Here is a 16,958-nt window from a genome sequence, read left to right on the forward strand (position 1 = left end):
ACATGTGGCCTTACCTTTGGGGATGACTTTGTTATATCAGGGGTTTTTTTTTCTTTTTTTTTTTTTTGCATCACATTCATTCAATACAATGACTTCACTCAAACAGTGGGCAAAAAGCCTTTTGTAAATCTCCGGTTTTGGTTTGGTGTTGTATGAAATAGTAGTTTTGTTAAACTTGGATTTAGTGTGAAAATTAGAGGTGGTTCATGTTAGTTAGGCTAATAAATTTCAGATCTAGTGATTAATGATATAAGCAATTCCAAAGAGGATTATCGATCCCTTTTAATCTATGCACCCACAAGTGGTAGTCATGCTGTTGATGACTAAAAAAAGCGATCAAAATTTACTGTGCAAGTGTGAAAACATGTCAGTAAGTAATTTGATGAGAAAATAAAAAGGAAGATAATAAATGTAAAAAAAATGACATGCCTAAAAGAAAAAGGTTCAATGTATAATGATACGAATTGCTTACATATTGTATGATGTACAAACTTGTTCTACTTTCAATTATGGTTGACTTGCTTTTCCAGACTGTAACAAACATTGTCCCTTGAGAATTGTAGAAAAGCTAAAGGGAGGTAGTGTGTGAATGACGAAGAATTAGGCCATGTGAACGTAATTAAACGTTGATGACTTTTCATCATCTTTTATTTTATTCAGAGTAAAAGAGATAAATATATCAAAAGGTTGTGACGATGAAGTAATTGATTAAATTATTAGTAAAGCATGAAATGCCATGATGTAATAAAAGAAAACTATTTGGTTTATCAAGTTAAATGGTTCTTCAAACTGTGGGCATGCAATGCAGAACCCGGTTTTGGCTTTACTAACTGCAGATTACGCTCTAACTTTACAAATTAATTAGTGAAATCTTGATCAATGTGGTGACTAATATTTATGATGAGCATTATCTCTTTTTATTTCTTTTTTTTGGAGATAACTAGGCAGGCATAATCTGAAGACTATTTAGGTAATCACGTCCTGAATTAGTATCTTTATGAAAAAAGTTGAGTCAAATCATATCCTTTCTGCTCAGCCCAATAGTAGACATAAAGCCCAACAAGTGGTGCCAAGTAGTTGGTTAAACGTGTCTCCTCTTTTCAATTATGCTTATATTCCCTCCAAAACTTTAGTAACCGTTGCTCTCATGTAATTTTATTATTATTATTATTTTTGGCTTCATTTTCAAGTTAAATTAAAGATTAAGAAGAAAGATATCTGAATTGATCTCAATTCACTAAATATTTCACCTATTAGAACGATTTTCACGAAGTACAACGTATATATTTTAATATGGCAATGATATAAAGATTTTATTAACCTAGAAAACATTTTTTACGCCGCAACAAAAAAACACAGAATATTTTAGAAAGCGTGTTAGTTATGTATTGAAAGAGAATATTTGGCCGTTAAGCCGTTGTTTAGGTCATCCGTACTTGACAATAGTTCAAGTCGACGTACATATTATTATCTCTGCATGGTTTATAATAATATTAACGACAACATTTGATTAAAATTTATTCCTCGTATACGCACAAATTGGTGGTGTAGTTATATGTTAACTACTAAGAATTCGATTACATTAACTTGATCATACGCGTCTATTATTGCACAAATATACAATATTAAGACATCATTTTCATAATTAGAAGTGAAATCAATAATATATCATTCCTTAATTGCATGTTATCTGAGAATAAAATCACTTCAACAAAGGAACATAATTTTCTAGAAATAGAGATTAAAAAATAGAGATAATTTTAAGAAAGCTTATGGGAAAAACAAACTCATCTAGTAGATGCAATAATGTCAAGGCTTACAATACAAGATTTTCAACATTAATATGATGTAAAATTCATCATGCAATGTGGGTTTTTTTCCTTTTTTAAATCAAGGGGGAAATTAAGAAAACAAACAAGATAGGAATAATCGAAATTCTCAAGATAAAGAAGCCGGTGGTGTTCTCTCTCTCTCTCTCTCTCTCTCTCTCTCTCTCTCTCTCTCTCTCTCTCTCTCTCTCTCTCTCTACACAAAATCAGTTATATATGACAAGTGTAAACCTTTCTCTAATATATTTTGCTTGTTAGAATACCACCTTGGGCTATATAAACCACCTAATTTGTGTGGGATCAAACCACAATTTCACTCCTCCAACTTTCATAAACACAAGAAAAATATAGAGCTCTTTCAAAAAATCATATGGAAAACAATTTTGAGAGGGTTGCCATAGGGCAATCCTCTAATCCCGGGCCTCCACGCATTAATATTAGAGTTTTAGTTGTGGATGATGATGCTACAACCCTAGCTGTGGTCTCATCTATGCTTCAGATTTGCAGTTACAAAGGTACATATAGCTTCACAAGAAGGAAGGAAAAGGAAGAACCAAAAAGCCTTGTAATTTATTATGATTTAAGTTATTGTTTTTACAAAGAATTGGGAGGGATTCATGTTGTTAGGGTTTTTTTTTCATCTTTATTTTATCTTATATATGGGTGTGGTTTATAAATAAATGTATGAACTACCTCTACCTAAAAAAAATCCACATTGCATATTCAAGTTCTTTGCATCAGTTTTATGTTTTACAATTAGAAAATTGCACTTTTATCTTATTTTTACATCTAGCTAGTAGCTTTATAAAAGAAAGAAAAAAAAGCTAGGAAAAAAAAATTCATGAACTGAGTCATGCATGCCATTCAATACTTGTATTTCTTATGCTCCTTCGAAGAGTCAATCAGGTTGTTCATATTTTCTTAAATTTACTTTTTGCAAATACACAAGGACCATGGTCTATTAGAATAAAAACTTGGGCGTACATCACAAGATAAGTTTTTTTATTTGCATATAATTGGGAAATTACATATTTATCACAAGTTGATCAGCTTCTCTTATCTACATTTCCTGTACATAATATGGTCAAAGATTCATTCTTGATTTATTTATTTATTTCTACTCAAGTTCTAATTCTAATTAAATTACGATTAATCATTTTAGCTTAGTTTATTTTGTTTTTCCCCTTTGCTAGTGTGTTAATCAAATCTTCTTATTTTAGTAGTATAGTGCTCTTTTGTTACAAACATCTTTAGCCGTATTTTTTTGCACAGTATATAATGATTCTCTACCAATTAAGCCGCAACTCGATTAAATCTTTGATCTCAAGAGATCATTTACGCGTTTTACCCGGTTTTTAACAAATCATTTTGATTTTTTCCGCATAGTATCAACGATTCATTTCCCTAACACACCGACACAAACTTATCTCCGTATTTTTTCTTGCCTTAAATTGTTGATCAGTGGAGACTGCGAAAAATCCCCTGGATGCTTTGGCTACACTTCGTTTGTACAATGGCCTTTTTGATTTGGTGGTCACAGATCTTCACATGCCTTTCATGAACGGCTTTGAATTAACAAAACAAATTGGCAAAGAATTCAAGCTTCCGGTTATATGTGAGTACTACTTCCACTCTATAAGAAAATGAATTACGAATTGAACATATTTTTGTAGTACTAAAACGCCCAAAACCCTAGTAGGGTTTTCACTCACTAGTATTCATTGAACATAAACACTTGTTTTAAATTAAATCATTATTTTATGTGAATCAGTGATGTCCGCGGATGAGAAAGAGAACATCATGACCGAGATCGTTCGCTGTGGAATCGCGCACTACATTTCAAAACCCGTTACCCGGGATGACCTAAAAAATGTTTGGCAATTCGTCGATAGGACTAAAAAGGGAAAATCTGTTGTGATGATTGACGAAATTGGACATCCCACTCCGCTAACGAGACACAATAATGTAGGAGGTTTCGATAGATCTATTCAACCCTATGGTGGCAGTTTCGGTGGTGGTAGCACCGGGTTCGGATCATCACTTACGAGGAACCCAGGAAGCTACAAACGTTCCGGTGGTGATAGAGATCACGATCATGGCAACGGAGAAGGGTCGAATAATAAGAAGCCCTGCCACAGAAAAGAGCGCGAACATCGTGTGCAACGTCGCAAAAGATCGAAGAAAACTAAAATAGTTTGGACAAACTCGCTTCACAACCGGTTCTTGATGGCCATGAGGCACTTAGGCTACAATAGTGAGTGAATCTCATAATACCATATTGAATTTTGGATTTTTGGTTTATTTGCTTTCCTAATTTTCTTATTGTTTACTATACTTGTTTTTATCTTACAAGAAGCCGTTCCGAAGAAGATTCTAGATTTCATGAATGTGCCTGGCTTAACTAGGGAAAATGTTGCAAGTCATCTACAGGTTAGTTATTTTTCCTTTCTTTGTTTCTTTATAATATTTTTCATTTAATTTGATTTATTTTTTCAGTAAATTAATCTATTTAGTGTTCTCTACCTATAAGAATTTTTTTTTTTTTGAAATATTTTTGTTCTTATCTATATAATTGTCAACATCCGTAAGAAAAGAAAAAAATGATTAGAAGGGAAAGAAATACCAATTTGAGCTATTGATACTAAGATCAATTAAGATCACACTACTTAGTCCTTTCATTAATTATTATGATTTTTCTTTAGAACGAATATGAGTTATAATTACTCCAATATGAGTCTCAAATTATTGAAAGTAAAGTAGAAAACATGTTCTCTCAAGTTAGTCAACTAGAAGTTAATTATGTGGTGAAGGATATGACCATCCCTTTTTTTACTTAACACTTTGCCAAAATAAATAAATGGATAATTAAATAAACGTCTATTAATTTAATTTACTTCAATCTAGTGGTTTATTTTCTTAATAAAATGAAACTTCGACTATTTTTTTATAAAAATGGTGGGTTATTGGACTACTGACCTAATTGTCATTATAACTAATGCTTAAATCTAAAATTTATTACTTCTTAATTGAATAACTATATCTTTGGTTAATCATATGTTAAAAACACTTAGCAAATTGTATAAATAAAAATAACTCTAATCAACATATATCTTAAATTGATTTCTTCGACGGAGTTTAAATTTTCCAATTTTTACTAAAGATGAATGAATATTTGATTAAAAAAAATGTTCTATTTTCATTTTGTGACAGAAATACCGAATGTTTCTGAAGAGAGTGGCTGAGAACGGCGTACTTGACGCCACAAAGATGTTGACGGACCGGTTCATGAGGTCAAGCTTTGCCACTGGATATCCGGTGGATCTCATGTTGGAGCACGCTAAGCAAATGTACCCTCACCTCTTCCGCCGTAATCAGCACAAGCACAATTACCAAAACACCCCTATTCCGCTCCCCCGAATCATCAACCCTTCCTCTTCCTCCTCCCCCTTCCAATTGGGCTCCACGAGCCACGGGCCCGTCCTGGCCCACCAACCGTCGGCCCGGCCCGTCGGACTCTCCACCCTCTTGATGGACAATCGCCCCTCCTCCGCCGCCGCAGGAAGCACCATCACTAGTCCCGGAATCGTCTCTAGAACCTACTCACTACTCAATAACACCTTTGGGAATAATAATAATAATAATAATAATAATAATGACTACAATCTCCCAAGAAACCCTAGCACAACTACTAAGAATATTCCTACCGGGGCTGGACAAACCCTGACCCGGTTTGACTCGAGCGGGTTTCTCAATGGCCAGTCGAGCTTCTTCTCCAGCGGTGCTTCTTCTTCTTCTTCTTCTTCTTCGTCTTCTTCGCAGATAAATTCGATGGTTGGAGGGGGATATGGTAGTGTTGTTGGTGGTGCTAATAGCTTCGGAGACAATACCGGTTTTCTCAACCAATCCAACCAAGTTCCGATTCTTTCGGGGCCTGAGAATAACAACGAGGTTCGTGATCAAACGTATAATATTCAGTTGTCTACGTATTATCATGTGATACTCATCTCATAGCTAATTGATTTTGAGATGAAAACTCTCACATTAATAAATATTTCTAAAGTTATGAGTTATATATTCATCTCAAAACCAATTCGCAACGAGAAGAGTAATATATATATATGATCGGGACAGATCCAGATGAAAAAAAAGGCTCCTATTTTTCTTTTTGTTTTTTACTTTTAGCCCCTTTATTGATCTTTGTTTCTTTATTTATCTAATAAAATTAGAAATCAATCCCTCTAAATACCTTAATAAAAAGAAGTTTACAAAAATTTGGTAGGAAAAAAAAATGTTTTAACTCATTTTAAATCTTCTTTCGTCTCTCTCAAGTTTTATATCTGATATTTTCCTCCTAAACTTGTGACCTTGTAAATAAATACTAAGTTAATAATCCTTTTTAGTTCCTATTCTTTTCTTAATGTGGGATTTCTTATTGGTTATTTGTAAAACTCTTAATTTTGATTTTGATGTGTTGCGTAAACATAATTAGCTGCGAGTTGAGGACTACGCTTCGGATTTAAACGATATCGCATTCGAGGAAGCTCATGATCAGAGATCGCTGTTCGATCAGATTAATAACACTCTGACTAACCAGCCTGATGCTTTCACTGCTGTCCAAACCCGTACTCAGGCATGTCTCCTTCTCAATGACTACAATTGCATTATTATTTCTATTAATTTATTATTCATGACTTAATTGAGTTTCTAGAATAATTTTTTTTTTCCTTATAATTTTTTTTTTTAACGTTACTTTATTATTGGCTGAGATCTGTACATGTTTCATTTTTAGAATTAATAACTCAATATTTTGAGTCTATATATAGACGTTTCCGAAGTAATTATTTTTTTTCCATTGTTAAACCCTTTAGAAGTTAATTATATATATGGAAATAAATTATTATTGATAACAAGTTTTGGTTTTACAATAGTCCATGCAGATTCAAAGCAATGAAAGAGGCCTCTTGAACGCACTTGACAGCTTTTTGCCGCCAATTGATCCAATAATCCCTATTCAGGCAATTCCACATGATATTTTTACTCAACAAATATTATATATACACACAATAAATCTCAACATATTATTTATATGCAGCCTCAAGGCAATGAACAAACTCTGCAGAATGCATTTTCATCAGACTATTATCTTCCGAGCATTCATCTCCAGGCAAGTTCTCTTTTATAATCAATTTTCTGTATAAAAGGAAATTAATAATTGGAACCAACCTTTATTTTAGTACTAAATACTTTATTATAATAAATATTATGTACACGTCATGCAGTCTCAAGGCAACGAACAAGCAGTGCAAAACCCTGGTGGCTTTAATAATGTTATTACTGAGCCAATTCGGCTAAACCCGGGTATTAATAATAATAATAATAATAATAATGCTCAGCCCTTGGACCTTGACCAATTTCTACCGAATTCCGGCAACAATATTCCGCTTCCGTCGAGCAGCTATCTCTCAGCCATTGGTGAACAAAGCACTTTTCTTCAGGCAAGTGTTTATATCAATAAACTACGCTTAAAAAGATCAGTTTTAAACTGCCTAAAAATTTATATGCGCATCTAATTAAATCATATATATGTATGTATATGCAGACTCACCAGAATGATCTCGTTAATGATGCGTTTCAATCTGAGGGATATGTTCCGCTCCTTGGCGAAACCAACCTAATTCAGGCAAGTACTATTTGTACAATTATTATTATTAATTTTTTTTTTTTGCGATAATTATAATTGAATAAAGACTTATTTAGTCTGTAATATTGGTCTCAGCAACATGGCGGCTATGGATCGGCTCTTGACCCTTTTCAGCAAATAGATCTTGAAAATATGCAGTCTGAGGTGAGATAAATGTGATAACTTAAATAAATGTCCATTATTTATTTCTTTGAATTTTATTCTTAAAATTTTGACTGGCAATAAATGGGTTGGACATGTATCTTTCAGCTGGAATGGGACGAGTTCATGGGAAGCTTGTTGAATGATGGTCCAGCTCCAGATTTGAGGGAGTGATCGGAGAAGCTCGCTATCCAATTTGGCCCGAGAGAACTAAAAGATCAAAACTTGAGATGTTTAGGGTTTTGATCCATAGACTATAGTTATATATATACAATGCTTTTTTTTTCTTTTTCTTTTCATCTCTGAGTAATAGTAGACATAATGCTGTAATAATTAGCCTGAATCAGAACCTTTCAGTATGTAATTAAGGCGTCTTTTTCGAATATGTATTACCTGATGGACCTTTACTTTGAAGTTTGAATAACTATTTTATCATTTATGTCTTACTGGGTTCCTTATATATATATATATATATATATATATATATATATATATATATATCTCTCTCTCTCTCTCTCTCTCTTTGAGTTTTTATAAAATTGCAAATAATCTCTAATCTATAATTTTAGAGGAAAGTGGTACTTTTATCATTTCCACAATTTTTTATGACTAAATTTAACACTTCAATAAATTTCGTACTTACAAACTTTACTTAACTTGTTTATAACATAAAATAATTTCATTAAGCAAAATCTCAATCAAAGCATCCAAATTTGTTCAAAAACGGCTAAAAATTAGTGCCCTCGTTTAGGTCGGGCTGCTCGGCCCACTACTTGTTGAAGGTCTAACTTGGACTCGGTGTATAAGCCCTTGAGCCAAATCTAGTCCAAGCCCTCAAAAAAGCTCAATCCATGTCGATTCGGGCCCAACCTTTTAAAAATTAGATATATATTTTTAAAAATAATATACTATTTTTATTGATATAATATAGCCCTTTAATTGATGTAATATAGTCCGGCTCGTGTTTTTCAAGCTCGAGAGAAGTCTGGATCTGAGCCTAACCCAAATATTTTTATTGAAGGACCGGTCCGGGGCAGACCAAAAGAACAGAACAACGAGATCAATAATCATATTTGGTACACTATATTATTTGAGCTACACATATATTTGTGTGAGTAGGAATATCGCAACAATTTTCATAATCAAACTCGCAAAAACTTCAATAAATAACTATTTTTTAGATTGAACGGTGAACAACATTTATTTTGATAAAATTATACACAATATTAAAAAAAATTAAATGAATTGAAATAAAACATAAACATTAAAAAAAAATGTCACCAAACAACAATCTATATTGTATGAGACTAAAAGTTCCGTAGGCATTGGTTGAATAAAGTTTAAAAAGTCGTATATTCAGATAATTACTTCAAGTTAAGCCCAGTCCATTGTGGTTGGTGGTTTTCCCAATTCAAGCCCAGTCCATTACCTCTTGCGAAGAAAGCGCGCCAAATAGAGTCACTCGCACAGATATACATACATACATACATACATTACATAGCATATGATATGTATGTTGTATATAGTGTTCCAGTGACATATATATATATAGAGAGAGATATTCATATATAGTAGTAGTTCCAGTGATATAGGCAAAGCCAAGAAGGAATCGATGGGGAAGCAGAAACAACAGGTCATATCGCGATTCTTCGCTTCCAAACCCAAAACCGCTCAGACTCCATCGCCGGCGAACGCTCCTCCGTCGCCTAAAATCTCCGCCACCGTCACTTTCTCTCCCTCCAACAAACGCCGCCTCTCTCTCTCGCCTTCCTCTGCCCCCAAACCTCCCAAAATCCCCAAACCCACCACTCTCCCCCGAAAACTCCTCTTCGAACCCGCCGACTCGAATCCCTCGCCGTCACCGTCGTCGTCGCTGAAATACACTCCGCTCGAATTGCAGGTGATCGAGCTCAAGAAGTCTCACCCGGACGTGCTCCTCATGGTGGAGGTCGGGTACAAGTACCGATTCTTCGGCGGCGACGCGGAGAAGGCCGCGGCGGAGCTCGGAATCTACGCGCACGTTGACCGGAACTTCCTCACCGCCAGCGTCCCGACGTTCCGGCTCGGCGTCCACGTCCGGCGACTCGTGGCGGCCGGCCACAAGGTCGGCGTCGTGAAGCAGACCGAGACCGCCGCCGTCAAGGCCACCGGGCCCACCCGAGGAACGCCGTTTGAGCGCGGGCTCTCAGCGGTCTACACTCGCGCCACGCTGGCGGCGGCGGAGCTGGACGGAGACGGTGGTGGTGGCGGCGGAGATTATCTGGTGTGTGTTGCGGAGACTGAGGAAGAGAATGGTGACGGAGGGGTGAGAATCGGGGTTGTTGCGGTGGAGATTTCGACCGGAGATGTGGTTTATGGAGATTTCAGGGACGGGGTGATGAGGAATGGTCTCGAAGCTTTTCTTCTCAATCTGTCTCCTTCAGAGATTCTTCTCGCTTTGCCTCTCTCTAAACTCACTCACAAGGTAATTTATAACTTCCATTTCCATTGTTTGATTAGGTTAGTAAGTTATAATAAGCTCGGAAAGGTGTGATAATTTTGATGTCCCTGCTGTATATTCAATTCATTTTACGTACCAGAGGAAATTTCAAGATATGAAATCAGGGTTAGACTTTTGAGGTTTATGAGAGAGTGAAAATGATCATATCAGATATTAGCCTTCCAGCGAGAGGGATAGATAATTATGAGAGAGATTACTGATTTAATTTCTCATTTACATTAAAAATGTGCACTTATATAATATAGACGGTTGGGTAATTGATAATACTAAAGAACATACCGAATTCGTTAGGGATGCATCTTAAAGGTTGTGTATAGTTTGATTAGTTTAGTAACTTATAATAACTAATAAGCGCCGAAAGGTGTGAAATTTAATGTGTCTGCATATTCGAATCTCTTTACCTACTTAAGAGTGCATAAATATTTGACAATTTTTGGAACAGGTGTGTAGCTAAAGGAAACTCTTTGAAAAAGGTTAATCTTTTGAGGATTCTAATCTTTGTTTCAGTTGTTGGTGGGCTACGCCGGACCTGCATCGCAAGTTCGAATAGAACGGGTCTCGCGGGAGTGTTTCGACAATGGTGGTGCGCTCGCAGAAGTCACGACTTTGTATGAGAATATGGATGAAAGTAATAAGGGAAATCATCATTCAGCGATTGAGGTATGAAATTCGGACATTGATGATGAAAAGCCTCGAACGTTGTTTCCTTATGTTCCTTTCCTTTTTCCGTTTCTCTGTCCATGTTTTTTCATAGGTAATTATGGAAATGCCCAATTTGGTGGTCCAAGCTTTGGCCTTGACCATTCGCTATCTGAAACAATTCGGTCTCGAAAAAGTGCTTTGCATAGGAGCCTCTTTTAGGCCCTTCTCGAGCAACTTCGAGATGACCTTATCGGCAAATGCGCTTCAACAATTACAGGTATTATTAAATTTTTCATGTTTCTATTTCCTTGTAGTAGCCCATGTTCACGCTCTAGTACCATTTTTACCCATTCAGATTTTGCACAACAATAGTGATGGCTCGGAATCTGGTTCCTTGCTTCACACGATGAACCATACGATCACCCCATTTGGTTCAAGGCTTCTCCGCCATTGGGTATTTCTTTTCTTCATAATATATTGCACGTGTAAATGTTATGTATTGATTTATGGTGTTCGTGTGTGTAATAGTACTGTTGAATGATACAGGTTACTCAACCTTTACGTGACAGAAATATGATCATTGCTCGTCTCGATGCCGTTTCCGAAATCAGTGAAGCCATGGGATCTTTCCAAGCTTCTCAACATACCAAAGATAAACTAGATATTCACCGTGTACTCTCTTCAGTCTTGGCAGCTTTAGGAAGAGCTCCCGATATTCAACGCGGAATAACGAGAATTTTCCATCGGACCGCCTCTCCTTCTGAGGTTGCTTTGGCCACTAATCATCATTTTTTATGTCTCGTAGATTTATAAAAAAAAATATCTGAATTGACGGGCTATACAGTTTGTTGCAGTAATTCATGCTATTTTGGATGCTGGAAAACACCTTCAAAAACTTCACACCGAAGGACATCAAGAAAAAAACAGAGCAAGTACGTTGTGTTCCGAGCTATTAAAGAAGTTGATACTGAGTGCCTCTTCACATGGCGTGATAAGCAATTCTGCGCAATTGCTGTCCTCCTTAAACAAAGACGCAGCCGAACAACGGGACCTACAAAACCTAATAATTTGTAATGATAAATATCCCGAGGTACAAAGTCGTATTTGTTGCCAAGTTTATATTATTTATTACATGTTCTTCATGTACTTTGTGCTGGTGTATATATTGCTTAGGTTGCCGCGTCTAGAAAGAATCTCCAACTGGCAAAGGAAAAATTGGATTCTTTGATCGGCTTGTACCGCAAGCAGCTTCGTATGAGCAACCTTGAATTCACTAGTGTATCTGGAACAACACATTTGATTGAGGTGATATAAGCTCTCTTTTTTTTAGTGTAGATTCAAACTACCTCAATTGCTTGAAAAAGTAGGACTCAATACCTTTTTGTTTCTTTCATTGGATTCAGTTGTCCCTTGGTGTAAAGGTACCCTCGAATTGGGTAAAGATCAACAGCACTAAAAAAACAATTCGATATCATACACCAGAAGTGTTGGCTTCTCTGAACACACTTTCTCTTGCAACTGAAGAGCTCAATATCGTCTGTCAATCTGCTTGGAATACCTTTCTCGGGGAATTCGGTAAATATTATGTGGAATTCCAAGTCGCTGTTCAAGCGTTAGCCGCGTTAGATTGTCTGCACTCGCTTGCAGTTCTTTCGAGAAATAAGGTACAATTCTTCAAGACTGTTGTCGCTGTTTTTCGGACAACTATTTAGGAGCCAAAGACGGTTAGACCCGAGGCCGGACCAAGTGGTCTCGTCTTGACTCGAGCGTGTCGGACTTGGTATCCCAAGTCGTCCCTTAGCTGTGAATGTCCCTTGAGTTCGTGAGAGTACCTGAAAAGGAGTAGAGAACACGTGAACTACAAAGGGGAAACAGGGGGGGTGCCCCTGTTTACCTCTCCGACGCTCAACATTAGTGTGATTGAGGTGGAGTATAGAGGTCTTAGGGGTGTTTAGAGGCCAAAGCTTGAGAGAAACGAGCGAGGTACGAGTTCGGCAGCGTTTCAGTACTCAAGAATGGATTACCTGGGTCAAGGGAAGGACCCTTGTATTTATAGGCAGCCAAGGGGTGGTTTGAAGACCCCTTGGCCGAGTGAGCAAGGTTGGGCCGGCCTTGGAGGAGGGCCGGCCTTGGAGTGCCGGCCGTGGAGGGCCGGCCATGGAGGGAGGCCGGCCTTGGAGTGCCGGCCGGCCATGGAGGAGGGCCGGCCTTAGAGCGCCGGCCATGGAGGGAGGCCGGCCTTGGAGTGCCGGCCGGCCATGGAGGAGGGCCGGCCTTGGAGCGCCGGCCATGGAGGGAGGCCGGCCTTGGAGTGCCGGCCGTGGAGGGCCGGCCATGGAGGGAGGCCGGCCTTGGAGTGCCGGCCGGCCATGGAGGGAGTGCCGGCCTTGGAGTGCCGGCCGGCCATGGAGGAGGGCCGGCCTTGGAGCGCCGGCCATGGAGGAAGGCCGGCCTTGGAGCGCCGGCCATGGAGGGAGGCCGGCCTTGGAGTGCCGGCCGGCCATGGAGGAGGGCCGGCCTTGGAGCGCCGGCCATGGAGGAAGGCCGGCCTTGGAGCGCCGGCCATGGAGGGAGGCCGGCCGGCCTTGGAGTGCCGGCCGGCCATGGAGGGCCGGCCATGGAGGAAGGCCGGCCTTGGAGTGTCGGCCGGCCATGGAGGAGGGCCGGCCTTGGAGTGCCGGCCATGGAGGGAGGCCGGCCTTGGAGTGCCGGCCTTGGAGGAAGGCTGGGTCGGCCAATGGCCGAGTGAACATGGTGGTGAGGTTCACTCGGCCATTGGCCGAGTGAAGGTCTTGGGCCGGCTGAGGTTCACTCGGCCAATGGCCGAGTGAACTGCTGAGGCAGCAGGGAGGTTCACTCGGCCATTGGCCGAGTGAACTGCTGGAAGGTTCACTCGGCCAATGGCCGAGTGAACTGCCTTGGTGGCTGAAGGGTTCACTCGGCCATTGGCCGAGTGAACTGCCCAATGGCCGAGTGAGCCATTTGACCCGGCCAATGGCCGGGTGAGCCATTGACTCGGCCCATGGCTGGGTTTTGACTTGGCCATTGGTTTGGGCCGGCTCCTGGTTGAGTCAGGGTTTCGCCGCCCAAGATCTCGTACCAGCCATGTGGGTCGAAGAGATGACCTTGTTCCCGTTGGCCCTAGACGGGCCAACAACAAAGACCAAGCAAACTTCCGTCTTCCATATGATGCAATGTTTTTTTTATTTAACTCCGTCGGTTTATGTATTTCAGAACTTTGTTCGACCAGTATTTGTAAATGACGATGAACCTGTTCAGATTCATATCACCGCTGGTCGTCATCCGGTAATTCCAATAACTTCTCGTCTAGTCTATTAGCTTCAGTCTCCGTATTATTTTATTGGCCTACATATTTACGATTCGACGATTTTCTACAGGTTCTGGAGGGTATATTGCAGGAGAATTTCGTCCCAAACGAGACAGATTTACACGCTGAAAGAGAGCATTGCCAAATTGTTACTGGACCGAATATGGGTGGGAAGAGTTGCTACATTCGCCAAGTTGCTCTCATTGCCATCATGGCCCAGGTAAATAGCTAGTTTATTATCTGGGATTTAGCAAGCCTTATGTTATATGTCGCGGCAATAAAACAGCAAAATACAAAAAAAAGAATTGAAAAACAAGATCTACATGGAAAAATTCAAGACGAGGAAAAATAACCACGGGTAGATGAAAGGAATTCGCTATGTCCAAAAATAGGTTACAGTTGGAAAAAGGAAAGAACGTACGCAATAGTGACGAAACTCTAGAAGTAAATCCGAAACTTTCAATCGGGATTGAGCTGCGATTTTGTCCCACGAATGTTATATTTTGAGATACCGCGGCCTTACACATTTGTTCTGTCAATTACAAAGATTCAAGCACTAAGTCTCAATTTATACATATATTCATAATGTTTTCGCTTGTTGGTTTTTCGAAACTTACTTTTCAAAGCCACAGGCGTGGCCCCACAAGTCTTCCTTTGTTTCTGGTGCTATATACAAAAGATCATTTTTGCTCTAAATAAAAAATAAATTAATAATTAAACAGGCGGGTTCTTTCGTACCGGCATCATCGGCAAAACTTCATGTCCTCGACGGAATCTATACCCGAATGGGAGCCTCTGATAGCATCCAGCGAGGCAGAAGCACGTTCCTCGAGGAGCTGAGCGAGGCATCGAATATCCTCCGAGACTGCACGTCTTCGTCTCTGGTCATACTCGACGAGCTCGGCCGAGGCACGAGCACCCACGACGGCGTGGCCATCGCTCACGCCACGTTGCACCATCTCCTACGCGAAAAGAAATCCATGGTCCTCTTCGTCACTCACTACCCGGAAATCGCCGACATCAGATCCGAGTTCCCCGGCTCGGTCGAGGCCTACCACGTCTCGTATCTCACCTCATCCGATTCCGACCACGATGTCACTTACTTATACAAGCTTGTCCCTGGTGTTTCTGAGAAGAGTTTCGGGTTTAAGGTGGCTGAGCTTGCACAAGTAAAAAAACGAATCTCATCTCTCTATTTCGCTCGAAATTGTTGAATTTTAGTAGTTAGTGTTCAATCTCGGATATATATTTTTCTCTTTTGCAGATACCTTTGTCGTGTGTGCATAGAGCGAGCCTCATGGCTGCAAAGTTGGAGGCTTTGGTGAAAAACAGAGTAGTAAATAAGTGCGGAAACAGATTGCGGATTTCAGAAACAACATCGATAGATGCGGAGGAAGATCTGGAAATGGAGATGATCAAAGGTTACGAGAAATTCTTCTCCAACCTAAATGCCGCTATTTCTGCAGATCGCAATGAAAAGAGCTTTGAGTTGTTGAACCAAGCTAGAGACCTTGCAAAGGAATTAATTTACAAGCACAGAAATTGTTGGCCTCGAAAGTGTAATTGACTGTTCTAAAAAAAAACCCCAGTGAATGGACTGAGCTGCAAATTTTTTGATTTTGGGGTGTTAGCTTGATCGCTAGTTTTTGGATTCTTTCATCTGTAGTTAAGGATGACAAGAAAAGATTAACGGCTCTTTTTAGCCATTTGTTGACAAAATAGCATGTTGACTTGTCTGATTCAAACAATATAGTTAGCAGAAACCGCGTATGATCAAGAATTTCTACAGGAAAATATATAAAAGAAACATAAGGTGATTTGCTTCAAATGGTATAAAATAGATTTCATTTGCTTGTATTATATTTTTCCCTGTTAAGAGAGACAAATTGATCGACAGGTCCTCCACCCTCTCGTAGGCCTCTTTGGCCCCCCACGGGTCCCATCTGGCTCGCTCCATGTAAGCCACCACGCCAGCGCACCATCCTCGAAGACGAAGACTTGCGTCGGAGACTTCTTTGACACGTCAGCGAGGTTGAGCACGAAGTTTTTCGGGTTGGTTAGCATGGTTGACTTATTTGTGGCGAGAGTGGCGGTGAGAGGAAAACCGGCTGTTCCTCCGCGATGAGTACTCGTGATGTGTCACCACCGAAGCTGAGGTGGCCTCTTTCATGAATGAGTATGGACCTAAGAACTATTAGATGAAAATTAGAAGAATTCAAGTTGAAATGTGTGAAATTGAAAGAAAAAAAAAATCGAATTACATTAATAATCAATCAAAATTAGGTCAACGTAGGAAAAAAAAAAGTCAAATTTCTTCAAATAGTTCACCCGATCAAAACACTTAAAAAAAAAAAAAAAAAAAAAAAGTGAAACTAATTTGAATAATTTTTTTCTATGTGACGATCATATTTACTCCCAAGTCCTTGCGAGTTAGTTCATCTTCAAGTAACCCAAAAAAACGCCCAAGCCTTGCAACTAGAATCCACAACACCGTAATCGAATAAATGGTAAAAAAAATATGGGAGTGTAATAAAACTATGGATAAACTATAGCTTATATTAATTTCAATCCTAGCAACAAAAAATTCTTAATATTTTAATGTATTTTAATGCAAAAGGAAAAGAAAAGAAAATGTAGTAATTTCATTACGTTTTTGTTGATTAAAAAATTAGGTGTCATCAAGCAATGGCAGGGTGGCATATAGACATTTACGTATGGTTGAAAAATTATAAAAAGAATTTGGAAATTGCTCATGAAATGTCATGCAGTGTATTACTATTACAAACATTGGTGATGTATGTTTCATGAAGCTGATTT

General features: G+C 39.0%; 1 protein-coding gene across 2 annotated transcripts; it reads left to right on the forward strand.

Moving 5' to 3' along the window:
• Positions 1 to 9,234: 9,234 nt before the first annotated feature.
• MSH3 (homolog of DNA mismatch repair protein MSH3) lies at positions 9,235 to 15,969 on the forward strand. 2 transcript variants are annotated; one of them, XM_089604283.1, is made up of 12 exons: positions 9,235 to 10,135; positions 10,679 to 10,831; positions 10,926 to 11,090; positions 11,169 to 11,267; positions 11,360 to 11,578; positions 11,658 to 11,903; positions 11,987 to 12,118; positions 12,217 to 12,477; positions 14,048 to 14,119; positions 14,212 to 14,361; positions 14,864 to 15,310; positions 15,406 to 15,969. In XM_089604283.1, exons 1-12 carry the CDS (start codon positions 9,284 to 9,286, stop codon positions 15,706 to 15,708), a joined length of 3,099 nt encoding a protein of 1,032 aa, XP_089460409.1. In that variant the 5' UTR covers positions 9,235 to 9,283; the 3' UTR covers positions 15,709 to 15,969. The 2 variants fall into 2 exon arrangements, with proteins under 2 accessions (XP_089460409.1, XP_089460408.1); XM_089604282.1 differs by having other exon boundaries at positions 10,926 to 11,267.
• Positions 15,970 to 16,958: the final 989 nt, after the last annotated feature.

This window comes from Urtica dioica, chromosome 12 (genome assembly GCF_054948205.1).
Source record: "Urtica dioica subsp. dioica isolate 48M chromosome 12, U.dioica_male_clone48M_v1_H2, whole genome shotgun sequence".
Lineage (NCBI taxonomy): Eukaryota > Viridiplantae > Streptophyta > Magnoliopsida > Rosales > Urticaceae > Urtica > Urtica dioica.